At 45.2% G+C, this 15,673-nt stretch overlaps 2 protein-coding genes across 2 annotated transcripts; both read right to left on the bottom strand.

Annotated features, from left to right (window-relative positions):
* Nucleotides 1-6,675: 6,675 nt before the first annotated feature.
* LOC100382462 (uncharacterized) lies at nucleotides 6,676-8,508 on the bottom strand. The gene has a single exon (NM_001175203.2). It carries the CDS (start codon nucleotides 8,231-8,233, stop codon nucleotides 7,133-7,135), a length of 1,101 nt encoding a protein of 366 aa, NP_001168674.1. The 5' UTR covers nucleotides 8,234-8,508; the 3' UTR covers nucleotides 6,676-7,132.
* A 4,821-nt stretch (nucleotides 8,509-13,329) lies between these two features.
* LOC103655759 (E3 ubiquitin-protein ligase ATL4) lies at nucleotides 13,330-14,992 on the bottom strand. The gene is made up of 5 exons (XM_008682459.2): nucleotides 14,928-14,992; nucleotides 14,602-14,760; nucleotides 13,944-14,173; nucleotides 13,738-13,847; nucleotides 13,330-13,620 (listed from the first exon to the last, which is right to left on the bottom strand). Exons 1-5 carry the CDS (start codon nucleotides 14,990-14,992, stop codon nucleotides 13,594-13,596), a joined length of 591 nt encoding a protein of 196 aa, XP_008680681.1. The 3' UTR covers nucleotides 13,330-13,593.
* Between the last annotated feature and the right edge of the window lie 681 nt (nucleotides 14,993-15,673).

Genomic DNA, 15,673 nt, shown 5'->3' with positions numbered 1-15,673 from the left:
AATTTCTGAAAAATGTTATGTCCGACGGCTTAGTGTAGGCCGTCGGACATAAGGTGTATGTTATGTCCGACGGCTTAAAACCGTCGGACATAAGTTATATGTTATGTCCGACGGCTTTAAACCGTCGGACATAACAGAAGTGGGCCCAGGCGGCGGGTAAAACGGTTACGACATCTTATCTCCGACGGTCCGATGGGGCCGTCGGACATAAGCTATGTCCGACGGTGGCCGTCGGACATAATGCTATTTCCGACGCGTTATCCTCGATGGCTTAAAACCGTCGGAGATAAGTTAATGCCGTCGGACATAACCTATCTCCGACGGTCTTTATCTTATGTCCGACGGTTTTAGCCGTCGGAAATTTCTTCGTTTACTGTAGTGAACAGTTGTTGAACGCCTGACAGCTGCTGCCGGAGCTTCAAGGTCGAGGCTAGGGCTGGACAAAATATTCATGGCTTGTTGGCTCGCTCGATTTATGGTCAGCTCGACTCGACTCGGATTGTCTCGTTTGATTTTTCACCAGCTAAGCTAACGTTCTAATTTGGTTTATTAACGAGCCAGCTCGCGAGCTAAACGAGCTATCACATTTCAGCAAGACGAGACTATATGCATATCATTTACGTAAGAATTGATGAACATGTTATATGTATGTGTAGTGCATGTGATCTATTAGTTAAAATAATGATTGATGAACTATGTCTATATGTTAGATTGTTATATGCAAATATAATTGTGGGTTAAACTGATGAACATGTGTGTGAATTATGAATTCAAGAGTGATGAGTTGTGTCAATTTGGTGTTACATTGATGCGGTATGTGAGACTATGAGTATAATTAATATTTTCTATTGTTAAATTAGTTTGGAATTAGCTAGAAATTGATTATTATATAATTTTTTGTGCTCTGCGTCGCGAGCTAAACAAGCTGAGTCGAGTTGTGGCTCGTTAGCTTAACGAGACGAACCGAACCAGCTCAAACTCGGACGAGCCGAACTGAGCTGGCTCGATATCCAACCCTATTTGAGGCACTCATCTACAGCCCACTGACGTCTAGTTTCTTGCAGTCCGCTTCAGTTGTCAGATTCCTTTGGAGATAGATAGATAGATAGGCCTGCTGGTACAGATGTCCAACCGAGCCGTCCTGTTCGGTCTGGCCCGAGCCCGCTGAGGCACGGCACGATTTCGGGTAAGCCTCGGGTCGTGTCGTGTCAGCCCGTGGGCTACGGACGAGGATCAAACACGACCCCATGGGCTATATATCGTGTTGGGCCAACCCATGACCCGACAGGTCTAATGGGCCCATCACGTTTAAATAGCTAAAAAGTCTAAAATGTACAAAAGCCTATCTACACCCATTTAACCAACAAGACACATGTTTTTTTGTGTTTTGAACCCATGTGTAATATCGATATTTCAATTTTGAAATGGCAAAACATAAAATCGGGTCGAACCAGCCGTGACGCGCCTTGGGCCCAAGCATGGCTCAATGATTAGGCTGGGCCGGCACGGATCGAGTAACCACCGTGTTAGATTATGTGTTTGGACTGAGCTAATGTCATACCGAGTTACGGGCTTACCGGGCAGACATAGTATATATGCAGAGCCGACCCTATGCCCATGCACGAGAGGCGCTCACCTGGAGGCCAAAAAAATAAAGGCCCAATATTTCATGGATAATGGATAGTCTCTGCTTGCGGCTTGCCGGTTGCCCACGTTCCACTTCCACCATGAAAGCCCAAGCGCCAGCCGCCAGACCCAGACGCAGAGTTGCAGATGGCCAGACGCGAAGACGTCGTTGCGCCGCACACGTCGAGTCGCTGACACGCGGCGACCAGGGCTGCAGCTTGCAGGGCATTTAGATTCAGGGGCGATCGCCGATTGGCGAACAGGAACGGCGAACGCAGAAGTCAGAATGCAGCCGCCGACCGCCAGGCCTGGGCGTTCAAGTTCGACTTCCGGTGCCGGCTGCAGCCATCGAGTTTGACTCTCAGGCCGTCAGGCGTCTTGCAGGCTGCAGCCATTGAGTTCGAGTCTTCCACCGCGGCATCGCCCAGGTGAATACTGAATAGTTGATTTGGTGCATTACTTACTAAGTGTTAACCTATACCGCTTCATGTTATTTAGTGTCTTAGATATTTAAAAAAATTAATTTCAGTACACATGATCATACATGATAGTATGATATATATTCTTAAAAATTTTAACTACATGTTTTTCTGATTAGGTCTTAGATGTTGCCCAAGAAATCATTGTCAGGTTATCAGAAAAGAAAAAAAGAGAAAACATGAAGATCAATTGGTTGAATCTCAAAAGGGTGCTTTAGATAAGTTCTTTGTCGTTTCAAATAATGTAGATGTCAACAAAGTTGAAGGGCGGGAATCTGATCCGACTCATGATGATGGGCAACAGGACCATGATGAGGAACATGATCATAATTTAAATACAGAAGATGAGGTCAATGAAGATGGTTCAATGGAAGAAAATTTAATTGCAGCAATTGATGCGATTGAGGATAGTATGGTGCGAGAAAATTTACAACCCTCATCTGATCATGAAAATTCAAATGATGATGAACAAGATGCTTCTGGTTTATCTATCTTTTATCCTAGAACATGGGATAATCTTAACAACAACAAAAGAGATATCTTAATTGAAAAGGGCCCGATAAGAGAGTTGAATCTGGTTTTTCCTAAGGAATCCATCGGTAGACATTTTTCATATGCTTACTACTCTAGAAATTTAAGTAATGGTGAGTCCGTTGATAGAAAGTGGTTGGTTTACTCTAAACATGTGAACAAAGTTTATTGTTTTTGTTGCAAGTTGTTCAAGTCAAACAAAAGCAAGTCTTTGTTAGCATTTGATGGAGTGAGGGACTGGCAGCGTCTCTGTAGGAGACTCAAAGAATAGGATAGTTGTGTTGAGCATCTGACAAACATGAATAATTGGAATGAACTTAGGTTGAGGTTGAGAAAAAATAAAAACAATTGACGATGATTTGCAGCGGGAAATTTCAAAGGAGAGAGAGCGTTGGAGACAAGTTTTATTAAGAATTGTTTATGCTATCAAGTTTCTTGCTAAACATAATTTGGCTTTTCGAGTGAGAAATGAGAAACTATACCAAGCTAACAATGGTAACTTTTTGGGCACAATTGAAATAAAGGGTGAATTAGATCCTGTGATTCAAGACCATATTAGGCGGATTGAAAACAGTGAGATTCATCATCACTATCTTGGGCATAGAATTCAGAATGAGATTATTTCCCTTCTTGCAGATTGTGTGAAACAAACTATATTAAAGGTCATCAATGCTGCCAAATATTTTCTGTGATTTGTGATTGTACTCCAGATGTGATCCATGAAGAAAAATGATAATGATTATTCGGTGTGTGAATATGTCAGGGAATGTTGTAAGGGTTGAGGAGTTCTTCCTAGAGTTCTTGAAGGTAGATGACACATTAGGATTGGGTCTTTTTGATGAATTAAAGAGTGTATTGGCCTCTCTCGATTTGAATATTGTTGATGTGAGGGGACACAGATATGATAATGGTTCAAATATGAAGGAGAAACACCAAGGCGTTCAGACTCGCATGCTTCAAATTAATCCAAGAGCATTATACATGCCATGTGCATGTCATAGTCTGAATCTTACTCTTTGTGATATGGGAAAATCTTGCAAGTAAGCTATTATTAATTTATTTTACATTATACCATTATTTTGGAAAAGATACATCTTACTATTTGACATATTTTGAATCTTGTAGGCAAGCTATTACTTTTTTTGGTATTATCCAACGTATATACACATTGTTTGCAAAATCTACGAAAAGGTGGAAATTTTTTGTTGACAATGTCCCAGGATTGACAGTTAAGTCGTGGTCTAATACACGGTGGGAAAGCATAATAAAAAGTGTTCAGGCTATCAAATACCAAACTCCTCAAATAAGGTCCGCTCTAAAAGCATTAGAGGAGATGAGTGCACTTGACAATGACCCATCGACAGTTAGTGATTGTCAATCTTTGGTGAGTGCACTTGAGAATTTTGAATTTTTAGTTGGATTGGTTATTTGGCACGATATTTTATTCTTTATAAATAAGGTGAGCAAGAAGTTGCAAACTAAAATTGTGAGTATAGATGCTACTCTCAAACACATTGAAGGTGTCATAACATATTTTAAGAAATATAGAGATGAAGGTTTCACTTATAGTATGGATACAGCAAAAATCATTTCATCTGAACTGGATGTCGAGCCAATATTTCCTACAAAAAGGAAAGGAAAGAGAAATAAACATTTTGATGAACAAGATGATGAAGATGAGGAAATGCAACAGTCTGCTATAGACTTGTTTAAAAGAGAGTACTTCCTTATTATGATTGATGCTGCATTTGCTTCATTGACTAGTAGATTTGAGCAGATGAAAGCATTTGATAATGTTTTTGGGTTCTTGTTCAACTCTGGAAATTTAAAATCCTTGGATGAAGTAGATCTTTGGTCACATTGCAAGATCTTTGCAGAAAAATTTACTCATGAGAACTCATCTGATGTTGAGATCAATGATTTTTATTCAGAATTAAAGGTGTTGCAAGTGAGTTTGCCAGATTCTTCTATGTCAGCGCCTGAGATTCTGAAGTTTGTTATGGATGCAGATTGCGATCCAAATGTTACAGTTGCCTATAGAATTCTCTTAAATGTGCCTGTGACTGTAGCTTCAGCTAAAAGAAGTTTCTCAAAATTGAAGTTGTTGAAGAACTGTCTAAGATCAACTATGTCGCAAGAAAGGTTTAATGGCTTGGTTATGTGCTCTATAGAGAAAGATATCTTCGACACTATTGATTTCAATACAATCCTTAATGATTTTTGTGCTGTCGCATTCCCGTTCGTTGCTTAACCAATATCCGCTCGAGCACGGGCGGGCCCTGTGACGCGTAGGAATCATTGCGAAGGTTTTACACTTGGATGGTTGGGCTTGGGCATAATATATAGCTCCGCCGTTTTGTTCACATGCTATCTTTAGTTATGATGGCGGCAAGGTTTATTTTTAAAAAAGAATAATTGACGTCGAGAAGAAGTCGTTGAGACGTCGAGAAATTTAAAGAATAATTGACCACCGTTTGTTTCTTCTTCTTCTTCTTTCTTTCGAAACGACACGAACCCGGTGCATGCATTGCAAATAGTGAAGATTTATAACAATCTGTATGCCACGTACGCCACGAGAATGGAACTCAGGTGCGTCTGGAATTTGTTTAGCTAGGAATTTGCCCGGCCGGTCCGTGCTGAATTCCAGAATTATGCTACCTCCAGCAGATCTTATATTCCATCTCCTATCTTATCTTATATTTTAAACTTTACTTTATAAATGTATACAGCGTTGTATCCTCTAATTTACACAATGATTGGCTATGCCACGGCAGCTCAATGGCTCGCGGTGGTTGGGTTTTAGGTGCCCCGACCGACCCCGCGAGTGTGCTATGCTAGCGCGATTATTATGACGATCACTTGCTCTCAATAAGTATCAAGTCTCAAGTGATGTACCACACTTTGGCGCCATTTGCCATCCGTTTCTCTGCAGTGCACGCGAGCCGTGTCATCTCGTAACGAAACCCTGCGGCGGCACCACCACATCAAAAGTCACATCAATAGTGGCTGGCCGGTAGCGCTTCCAGGACTGGGGAGAGGTGTGGCCCGGTCGCCCTGCCTGACGCGCAACAACCACAAGGCGGTCGAGCAGCTGACAGCGATCTTCTCAAGATCACAGGACGATGTAGTTGGGCAGTGGCACTGTCCAGCCGGCCTAAAAAAAAGAACTCGTGCGTGCTCTTGTCCGCCCGGCCCGGCCAGGACTACGAATACGGGTATGAAACATGTGAGAGGAATTGAATACGGTGCCGTAGCTAGGGTGGTTGATGAGACGACCACCGATGATCCACTACCATCACTCCATCATCAGTGGGTGTGGGCGGATGTCGCAAGAAGGAGGAATGAAGGCAGCCATCAGTTGCGCTTGCGCTTGCCTTGCGTTTCCAGCTCTCCAGCGGGTCACTGCCAGCCTCCAGCCTGACCCTGAGCCTGTGTATGTGAGTGTAGCCTTTACACCCCTGCCAAGCGATGAGGGGAGCAGATATCGTCGGTGCATGGGACCAGTGATATTTAGGAGAGTGATATGTTTTTTATTTTCAGAATCTTAGATGTGTCAATCACAGCTATTGCTCTGTGGTCTGTACTCTGTAGTGGCCAGCTGCAAATGCGGGTCATCGCCAGAGATGTCACTGCGCGTGGAGGTGCTCAGGTTCGGTGGCTGCATTTCAGCGTCACGAATCACCAACGAATATAACTGAGAAGACGCAGTTTCAGAAAACAGCTTTTATGTTTTTCTCAGGTTTCAGTTTCAAATGATAGGTTCCTTTCCTACTGCATTCCTGTGGTCTGCTTCCAGAGCTTCCATCACCCGTGAATGGTAATGTAAAGGAGAGGTTTATCTGCATTTCAAGCTCAACAGCAGGTGAACAAAGGAACCGAACATTAGCTAAAGTTTGTGAGGGGTCGACGAACCGAAGGGTGTAGAACTAATAGCGGCAGACAGACAGTACTAACAATGGCAGAAGCACAACATATCAGGCCATTCTGGATGACTAAACTCACAAACAGAGCAGGGTTTCAGCACAGGAACACGGTCATCGGTCAGGATGCACTCATCGATTCGTTTCAAATCAACTTAATCCATATTATACGAGTGTACTGAATAGACATGTAAATGAAACAATTCCTGAACTAATGGACCAAAAACTGGAACCTGTATCCTGTCCAAGAATTGTACACCACCAATCAAGTAATTTCTTCCCAACTCATGATAGTCACAACCTCCAACAACCCAGGGCCTAATGAATCAATATGTATCATAGTGCAAAATGAACAAGAATTTGGCTCCCCATACCCCTATTTTACTGTCTTCGTCCCCTCGCTGCCGCTGCAATCTGTATACCGCCCCTCACCTCACTGTCCTGTACAGCCGAGGGCGGCAGCTGGCTTGCAGCAGCCGCTGTGGCGGCACTGGTGCATCGCAAGGCAATTCCATTACCGGCCAAGAACCACGGCATCCCCAAATCAAAGAACTATCGTGTTGCGTATCTGAACTTCTACCATGCCGCCAAAGATGACAATGCTGACCGTGACGGCCCTGAAGATGATGAATCATTCTCGCCAATGTAGAGGTCGTACGCCTTCCAGGTGTGGTCCAGTGGGCAAGGCTTGCCGGCGTCGAGACGGTCCCATGGCTTGCCCTTCCCGGACCAGTGCATGAGGCTGACAGGCCCGTTATGGAGAGGGCGGCAGCTACCGAACACGTTGTCGCCGCCCAAGCCGTGCTGGTTCCACCGGTGGTCGACGGCCTCTATCTCGCCGGCGAAGACGAGCAGGAAGGGGGGCAAGGAGCCAAGCTCGTAGATCCTCTTCTCCTTCTGCATCTCCATCCAGCGCTCGATGCGCTGGCGGTAGTTGCCGACGCGCCACCTCCGGAGGTCGATGACCATGACACCCGTGTTGAAGTAGCAGGGCGCGCGGCGGCGGCCGGCGAAGACCCTGGCGCCGAGGACGGGGTCGTCCCAGAAGGCGTCGGTGAAGTAGCGCGAGAAGTTGGCGTGGCAGTACTCGGGCGCGGCGACGACCGCGGCGGCGGGCAGCCGCGTCTCCCAGAGCCACCGCACGTCGTCGACGGCGAGCACGTCGGAGTCGAGGTATATCGCGCGCGGCACGCAGCGCGGGAGCAGGCCGGCGAGGTGGTTCCGCGCGTAGTTGAGCGGCGCCTCGAGCGCGGCGCGCACGGACGCGGAGATGAGCCCGGCGACCGCGTCGGCGCGGAACGGGTAGATCTCGAAGCTCAGGGACGGGAAGGAGGCCGCCACGACGGCCCGGAGCCCGGAGGCCGCCGGCGCGCCGCCGCCCTCCGCCGCAGCGAGGAAGTGGAAGAAGAGCGACTCCGGGCAGGAGGCGTGCTTGAGCAACGAGTAGATGGCTGCCATGGAGCCCCTGAGGTAGTGGGCGTCGAGCGTCATGGCGATGTGCACCAGGCCCGGGTCGCAGACCCCCGCGCCCGCCACAGGGGCAGGGCACCCCTCCCCGTTCCTGTACTCGGGCGCCTCGGCGAACCTCGGCAGCCCCGCCGCCACCGCCGGCCCCGATACGGCCAATAACGCCACCAGCACCAGCCCGGCCCACATCGCCGGGGAGGCCGCGCCCATGGCCACCGCCGCCGAGGGGACCCCCCTTGGTCCCCGCCCCGGCCGGCCCACCGCTCGCGCTCGCCTCGGGGGCGTCGGGTCCGGTTGTGTGGTTCCCTCCCTGGAAGTGGTCGGCGCGTTGGTCTATGCGCCTACGCGTAGGTGTGCGCGCCCGGTGGCGTCCGCTCCGTTCGCTGGACGCCTCCTCGACCTCGATGGCAGCTCGATCGGCCGGCCAGGTCGTTTTGTCGGGGACATTTAGATGTGGAGAAGAAGCGTTACCAATAAAGCACGCGTGAAAGGTTCCAACGCGCGCTTCGTTGGCTTCTGTCATTTCTTTGCTTACCGGGCTTCAGCATTTCATCGTCTGCAGGACTGCAATTGCAATTGCAATTGCAATGCAAGGCCGCGGGACAGGGGTTAATTACGGCGTGGTTAACGAGCTGGGGTGTTTAATTAGGGCTAATTCGGGCGGAATTAGCAGCAGGACGCCAGCTCCTGTTCGACGTCCTTCCCGTGTTCTGTTGTTGTCGTCGACGTCTGATGCTTTATTATGTGCTGTGTTAGTACAATATGTTATAGTATATCTGCCGGTAACGGCCACGCACACATGAGCAAGCGAGCTGGAAAGCGGGGATTACTATTAGGGCTAGTTTGGAAACCTCATTTTTTAAATGGTTTTTATTTTTCTAAGAAAAATTAGTTAATTTTTTTTTATAAAAAATAGAAATCCTTTGGAAAATTGTGGTTCTTAAACTAGCCCTAAGAAATCCCTTGGAAAAATAAATTAATTTCACTTAAGAAAATAATAATTCCTTAGAAAATTGGGGTTCCTAAACTATCCCTTTCTGTGGCAAATCGCCAAGTGGATGGCGTTTAAGGCTGTCTCGTGCAGATATGATCGTTCCAAATACAGCTTCCGTGAACGTAGGATCTTAGTCTGGAAGAAAAGGGGTTGTTTCCCGTGTAAGAACGGCCAATTTGCTTCTTCTTTTTTGAAGTAAATTAGTGTAGGGTTTTGCCCTACAGTTTTTATATATTATTTGTCTTTTTATATATTATTTGCCAACGCCGCCTGCTGCCAGCGACCCCGAGATGGCGAGCAGAAGCGAGGGCCTAGCTAGCTTCTCGCTGCTGCACACGCGTTGCAAGTTTGCGAGTTGCGACGCCGACAGGCCTGTGCGAGATGGTGGGGGAAAAAAGCATCGGGCAACTACTCTCAGCTGGCAATTCGTTTCGCATTTTTTAAGGACAAAAGAGGGCCCTTCATCTATATAGTCTGTAGGGGTGTAATCGGATCGGATACGGACGGATATCAATGAAATCATATTTATTTTCATATTTTTAGTCGGATTCGGATTCGAATACGGATAGCTTCGAATACGAATACAGATACGAATGTTTTCGAATACAAATACGGATAGTCGTGGATCGAATGCGGAGCTAATCGGACACGGATAGCGTCGATAACGAATATTTTTGTCGAATATCGTGTAAGACATCATTCCACACATATCATAGTTGTAATCATTTAGCCCCTCTTTTAGTCCAAACATTCTTGAGGATTATATGTGCACACATGCTACACCTCTATAAAAATCCATGAATTTCTAAGTCTAATTTGAGTATTATTAATTTTTTTATGTAGAAAAACATTAAAATGTAATTAAATCTATAAAATATTGATAACTATGATATATGGTTTCACGTGTTATTATGATATGTGGTTTCACTTATTATTATGGTGGTTTCACATGTAATCATTACCGGTTTCACAATATGGACAAAGTGGGCTATGCCCTCACCTTTAATTTTTAGAACTTATACCTACCTTCTTATATAAAGTGTAGAATACAAAAATTTTACAAGGTAAATATAACCAAAATAGACAAACACCATGCATGTCCACCACGATTTACCACCCACTGACCCACACAGTCTAGCCCACCATCTTGTTGATTCGTATTACCATGGAAAACTCAAGCTATTCATACAAAGACTGTGATGGGTCTTCTGTGCGTCAAAGCTTCAGCTAAATAAGATTCAAAGACTACTGTTAAAATAGACAAATGAACAAGGTCATGCAAAGTGGGTCCGTAAGCTTGACCGAGATGCCTAAGGGCTCGACCAGACATCACGAAAGGAAGTCCCCAAAAGATCAAATAGTTGTTTGAATATGAATGACTGTGTAGTTGAAAAGTGAATTGTACGTTCTATTTGAAAGGGAAATGTGCCATTGGGCCATTTCTAGTATATTTTGGTGATTAAGTGTCCAACACATATTGAGTGAGTACATGCCAAATAGAGAATGAAGTGCAAATCAACAAGAAGGTATGTTTCTAGACTTAGTACATTTGTTTTTGTGTACTAATGAAGTTATCTAAGTGCTGGAAACAGGAAAAGAAAGGATTGGAAAAGAGGGTCTGTGTGCCGCCAAGACTCAGCTCGGCTTGGCACACCGGACAGTGTCCGGTGGTGCAACGGACAGTGTCCGGTGCGCCAGGCCAGCTCCGACGAACTGGCCACTCTCAGGAAAACTTCGGCGGCGTACGGCTATAATTCATCGGACTGTCCGGTAGTGCACCGGACTGTCCGGTGAGCCAACGGCCGCCAGCACAACGGTCGGTCGCCAAATCCGCGGGCGACGTGTTGCCCCGCTCCAACGGTCGAAAGGGGCACCGGACTGTCCGGTGTGCACCGGAAAGTGTCCGGCGCCAACCGACGCCAGAGTTGCAACGGTCGCCTGCGCCAGATTAGGAAGGAGATCCGCCCCGGACATGCTACAGCGCCTGTCCGGTGGTGCACCGGACTGTCTGGTGCGCCACCCGACAGAAGGCAAGATTTGTCTCCAAGAATGCCTCCAACGGCTCCTAGCTGCCTTGGGGCTATAAAAGGGACCCCTAAGCGCATGGAGGAGTTACCCAAGCATTCCTTGATCATTCCTAAGCACTAAGACTACATTCTCGCGCATTCGATTCTTTGAACTATTATTACTCTGGTTTGGTATTTACTTATATTTAGTAACTGCTAATAAAATTTGACCAACTTATTAAAAGCAATGCTTACTTTAACCTCTATTGTTGATCAGTCTTGCACTTCACATGAACTCCCACATTTGGTGAGTTCATGCACATTATTCCCCACAACTTGTTGAGTTATGATCTTTTGTGAGCTCACTCTTGCTATATCTACCCCCCCAGGAGAAGAACAGGTGGTCCAGGGGGAGCCCTACAACGAAGAGTACAAGCTCATCTAGGTGGTGTCTCCCAGTCAGCTTGATGGCGTCAAGGAATAATATTTAGTTCGTTTTATTATTATCATTTTTTGGGGGCCTTCCTCTTCCGAAGGTCCTAAAAAATGTGACTAATATGTTTTTCAGTATAACATAGACTGTTACAGGAGGTTTCGGCTTTGAGATGAAGGTATGTGTGATATGAAGATACGACTTGAAAGCAGGATGAAAGGACGTCGAAGCTGTGGCTGAAAGAGCTTCGGATTAATATAATGACGATGGTGAAAGATGGAACTGACTTAAAGGAGAAAAGACTACTTAGTCCTTGATAGCTTGCCTTATGGTTAACAGTAAATATCAGGGACATGAATGTAATTTTGTCCGGGCTGCGTCTCGCGCCTATAAATAGATGAACAGTAACACCGTACTGTTCACGCTGGATTGTAATTGCTCTCGCGTCTCTCTTACACACTCACCTTTTGGCGAACCCAAGGTACAATTATATGTGGATATGAATATAAATAAATTATGAAGATCTGATCATTGACTTTCATTCTGAAGTATTCTTTCATACTCCCATTCATACTTGTGTTCATAATCATATTTAAATATTGAAATGATGAAGGTACGTCCTTCATGGCCTTCGTCTGAAGATCATTATATCCGGAAGAAAATAATGCTTCGAAGAACGAAGGTCTTTAATCATTAACAATTGTGTTGCCTTGTTCTTGATCTATAACATTTGAGAACAAGGACCAACACATTTATTTTTGTAAGACTTCCGCTATGTAATAATGATACTAATGACATTTATCTCTATACACTTTGTCATTATATGTGATATTCTTATTTGGTGCACATATGAGACACACCCGGCTTTATCTCTTAAATCCGGGTGTGACAGGGAAGCCACACACCGGTGGAACCGTCGGCCCTCATCTGCATGATGTCGTTGTGGATGGCAAAGCCAACACGGTCGTCGTCGAGGACTCCCTCGTGGCATGCACGGATGACGGCTCGCCGGAGTTTCTTCACAAGTCGGCGAAGAGTAAGCATCGGCATTTTTGTTACCTTGTTCTTTCTTCCTCGCCGGATTTCTGACTGTCTTTTCTGCTTCGATGATGTCGACGGTGGAGGTTGGCCGGCGAATCCTTCTTTGTTTTCTTGATGTCGACGGTGGCCTTCCTCGGCGGTTGGAGATGTGTTGAATGTTGATAACGTGTTTGAATATGAATGACTGTGTAGTTGAAAAGTGAATCGTACGCATCAACTGTGAAAAGTATTTATATATACTGAACAGACACATTGCGTCTGTTCGGCCGAAGCGACACCCGCTTGACCATTTAATCACATGTACTAGTATGATGCCCGTGCGTTGCAACGGAACCGAATTATAACACGATAAATTACATGTCTCTGTTGTATGTTATAGATATGTGCCCGTGCGTTGCGACGGAAGTAAAAGATTTGTATGTAATATTAATACGGAATGACAAACATCACTATAATATGCAAAATCCGTGTAGAAAACATTTTTTCAGCTCTGCATATCTTGCTTGTATTGTTATGGCCAAGGGACGGTTTTTTTCTTTCTAAAACTATTTGGTAATCCTTGATCCAAACCGATTTCGTCTGTTTTACAGCCCTATGATGCGGATACCCGATTAAATTATTTTCATTTTACTCGCAACATAATGTATGTCTCTGTTCTTGATGGCTTGCAACAGGATGTTCATAGCACCTCTAGGCACATAGGTCAAAGATTCATCATGAGATAGGGTACATCCACCACCAGACAATCGCTATGATCAGGTTAATATATTCTTTCATCCATGAGTTGTGCTTCCATCTATGAGCTACCATTTGCAAATATAACAAAGACTGACCAAGCAAATTCTAGCATGAATTTAGTAAGACAGATAACCATCTCAGTACATGTAAGAAACTGATCTCGAGAAAGGGATCTATTTGGACATCGCATGCATAAGGAACTATTATTTACAATTCTCCAGCATTCTATTGTACTCTGTAGAATGTTTCCCTTGCTCCCATCTGAGATCATGTAAATCGAAAGGCTATCATTAGTTCTCACAGAACTCCATTTCCTACAGCTCAGACTTCATGTGAGATCATGTAAACCGAAAGGCTATCATGGGCTCTCGCAAAACTCCATTTCCTGCAATGTAATCAGGTTGGAGTAGAAATTGTCAGCTATGTCTTAGGAACCGATGATAAGGTATTAGTGATTACGAGAAGCAAAAACTTGAAGAGTGCATAACCATCAATATCGTACCTTACCACAAATTGGGCATGTATCACTTCTCTCCATCCATTCATAAATACAACCAAGATGAAAATGGTGACAGCACTTGGTTATTATTTTTGGATTGTCTGGCGTGTATTCTGCATAAGGAATTTATAATAATGAATCAGTGAAGAAATGTTAAGGCACCAAGATAAAACTGCCATGTGTTGATGCAGATCTATACGGACACAAACCTTCCAGGCAAGTAGGGCAGACATCCTCATCTTCTGAAGCGACAACAGCATAGCTGCTACTATAAGCTTTTGCAGACAAACTCTTAGTTGATTCAGATCGATGGACCTTATATTCACCCTCATTTTCAGTGTTGTTGCGTTTCTTCTGAGCAGCTAAATGTTCAATACCAGAGCTGTTGGCATTTCGTCTAAGGGTCAGTGAAGTGCCGAGGCATGGTAGGCTCTGGCATCTTCACAACCATGAATAAATTATTATACCATTATTCCATTTCTAAGATGAATGACCTCCATTATTGTGAGCAATTAAGTTTTCAGAAAAAGAATTGCTAATGGAAACAAATATATATGATTTTCTGGTACCGTGAAGAGGCAAGTGCATTGTAATTATAGACTTGGCATTATTTACAGAGATGTATATTACTATCGGATAGGAAAAATCATTTGCTAGCTAAACAAAGAATATTGTGGAGTAATCACTGGAAAATGCATCTTAATCTCAGGAGTTCCCTGACCGTGGTATAGCAAAAAAAAATAAACTAACACAGAGGAAGCCAACCTCATGTCCATTGGCCCATTGCCTCGTGCCTCATACTGGTGCCGCCTCGCGCTGGTTTGTTGTCTCCCAGCCACTGGCCTCTTCCCCTAGAAGTAGGGGTACAGGAGCAGGAGGCCCGTGATGGCAGCGCTGCCGTCTAGCCCGTCTTCTGTGCTCGTCGTCCTATAGTCTCTCCGGCCATCGACTTCTTTCCTCGGAAGTAGGGGTCCAGGACCAGGAGGCTCGTGATGGCCGCACCGCCGTCCAGCCCGTTGGGAGTCTCTGCAACACAAACAAAATAGGATGAACATCTGGATCAGACAACTTTGCATAGCCAAATCAACACCAGTGCCTAAAAGACTGAGTCTTGCGCGACACAATTCAAGTGCAAACGAACGAGCATATGTTGACATATCATGCCGGAAACAAGCGAAGGGCTGAGACCTTACATGGAGGAGCCGCCAACAGCATGTCCGGAGAACTTGAGAGCTTCCCTCCCACGAGGGGTAGCCATGACGGGGGCGTGGAGTGGAGCGTGGTCTCCTTGCAGGATGACTCAGAAGAAAAGCTTCCTTATTGCACATAGCACTACGGGGCCCCTAGATTAGAATTCCACCTCCACTTGTTACTCTCAAATCCACTCAAATCCTCGCCATCCAGGGGCCCCAAATCGCCCCCGAATTTGCAAGAAAATGTCAGGAATCAAACCCACACGCTATCTACAGGTGACATAGAGGAGTAAGCTGATGGCAGCTGAAAGTTCCCTATGCCCGGGAACAGGATCTGGATGTCGCCTAGAGGGGGGGTGAATAGGCGAATAATAATTAATCACTTTATAACTGGAAATTCTTACTCTACTCGAAGACTGGATCGCAGTGGAATGAAAGACCCTTCGAGTAGGTTGCAACAGAATTGAAGTTCCTGTCTTAAAATACCCTGCACTTCAAAGACAACTTATACCACATATAAATATTGAAGTGCAAGTATAAACAACAAATAAGACAGAGAAACAACACACAGCAGAGAGCAGAGCACACAGACACAGGGATTTATCCCGAGGTTCGGCCAAGCCTGAAATGCTTGCCTAGTCCTCGTTGGAGTTAGCCACACCTGGGCTTGGAGTCTATTTCAACTCCTTCCTCCGTTTGCTCAGATCTGTCAGTATGACAGATAGAGCCTTCCACTATGTTGAGTT

Source organism: Zea mays, chromosome 4, assembly GCF_902167145.1.
Source record: "Zea mays cultivar B73 chromosome 4, Zm-B73-REFERENCE-NAM-5.0, whole genome shotgun sequence".
Lineage (NCBI taxonomy): Eukaryota > Viridiplantae > Streptophyta > Magnoliopsida > Poales > Poaceae > Zea > Zea mays.
Note: the sequence above shows the minus strand (reverse complement) of the source record. Positions and strands in the feature narration are given on the sequence as shown.

What these genes read in the sequence shown, in the direction of transcription:
- LOC100382462 (NM_001175203.2), bottom strand. Translation starts at nt 8,233, where the DNA reads ATGGGCGCGGCCTCCCCGGCGATGTGGGCCGGGCTGGTGCTGGTGGCG.
- LOC103655759 (XM_008682459.2), bottom strand. Translation starts at nt 14,992, where the DNA reads ATGGCTACCCCTCGTGGGAGGGAAGCTCTCAAGTTCTCCGGACATGCT. An exon ending in GCTGTTGGCGGCTCCTCCAT is followed by an intron (nt 14,761 to 14,927) that starts GTAAGGTCTCAG and finishes TTTGTGTTGCAG; the next exon opens with AGACTCCCAACGGGCTGGAC. An exon ending in ATCACGGGCCTCCTGCTCCT is followed by an intron (nt 14,174 to 14,601) that starts GTACCCCTACTT and finishes ATGGTTGTGAAG; the next exon opens with ATGCCAGAGCCTACCATGCC.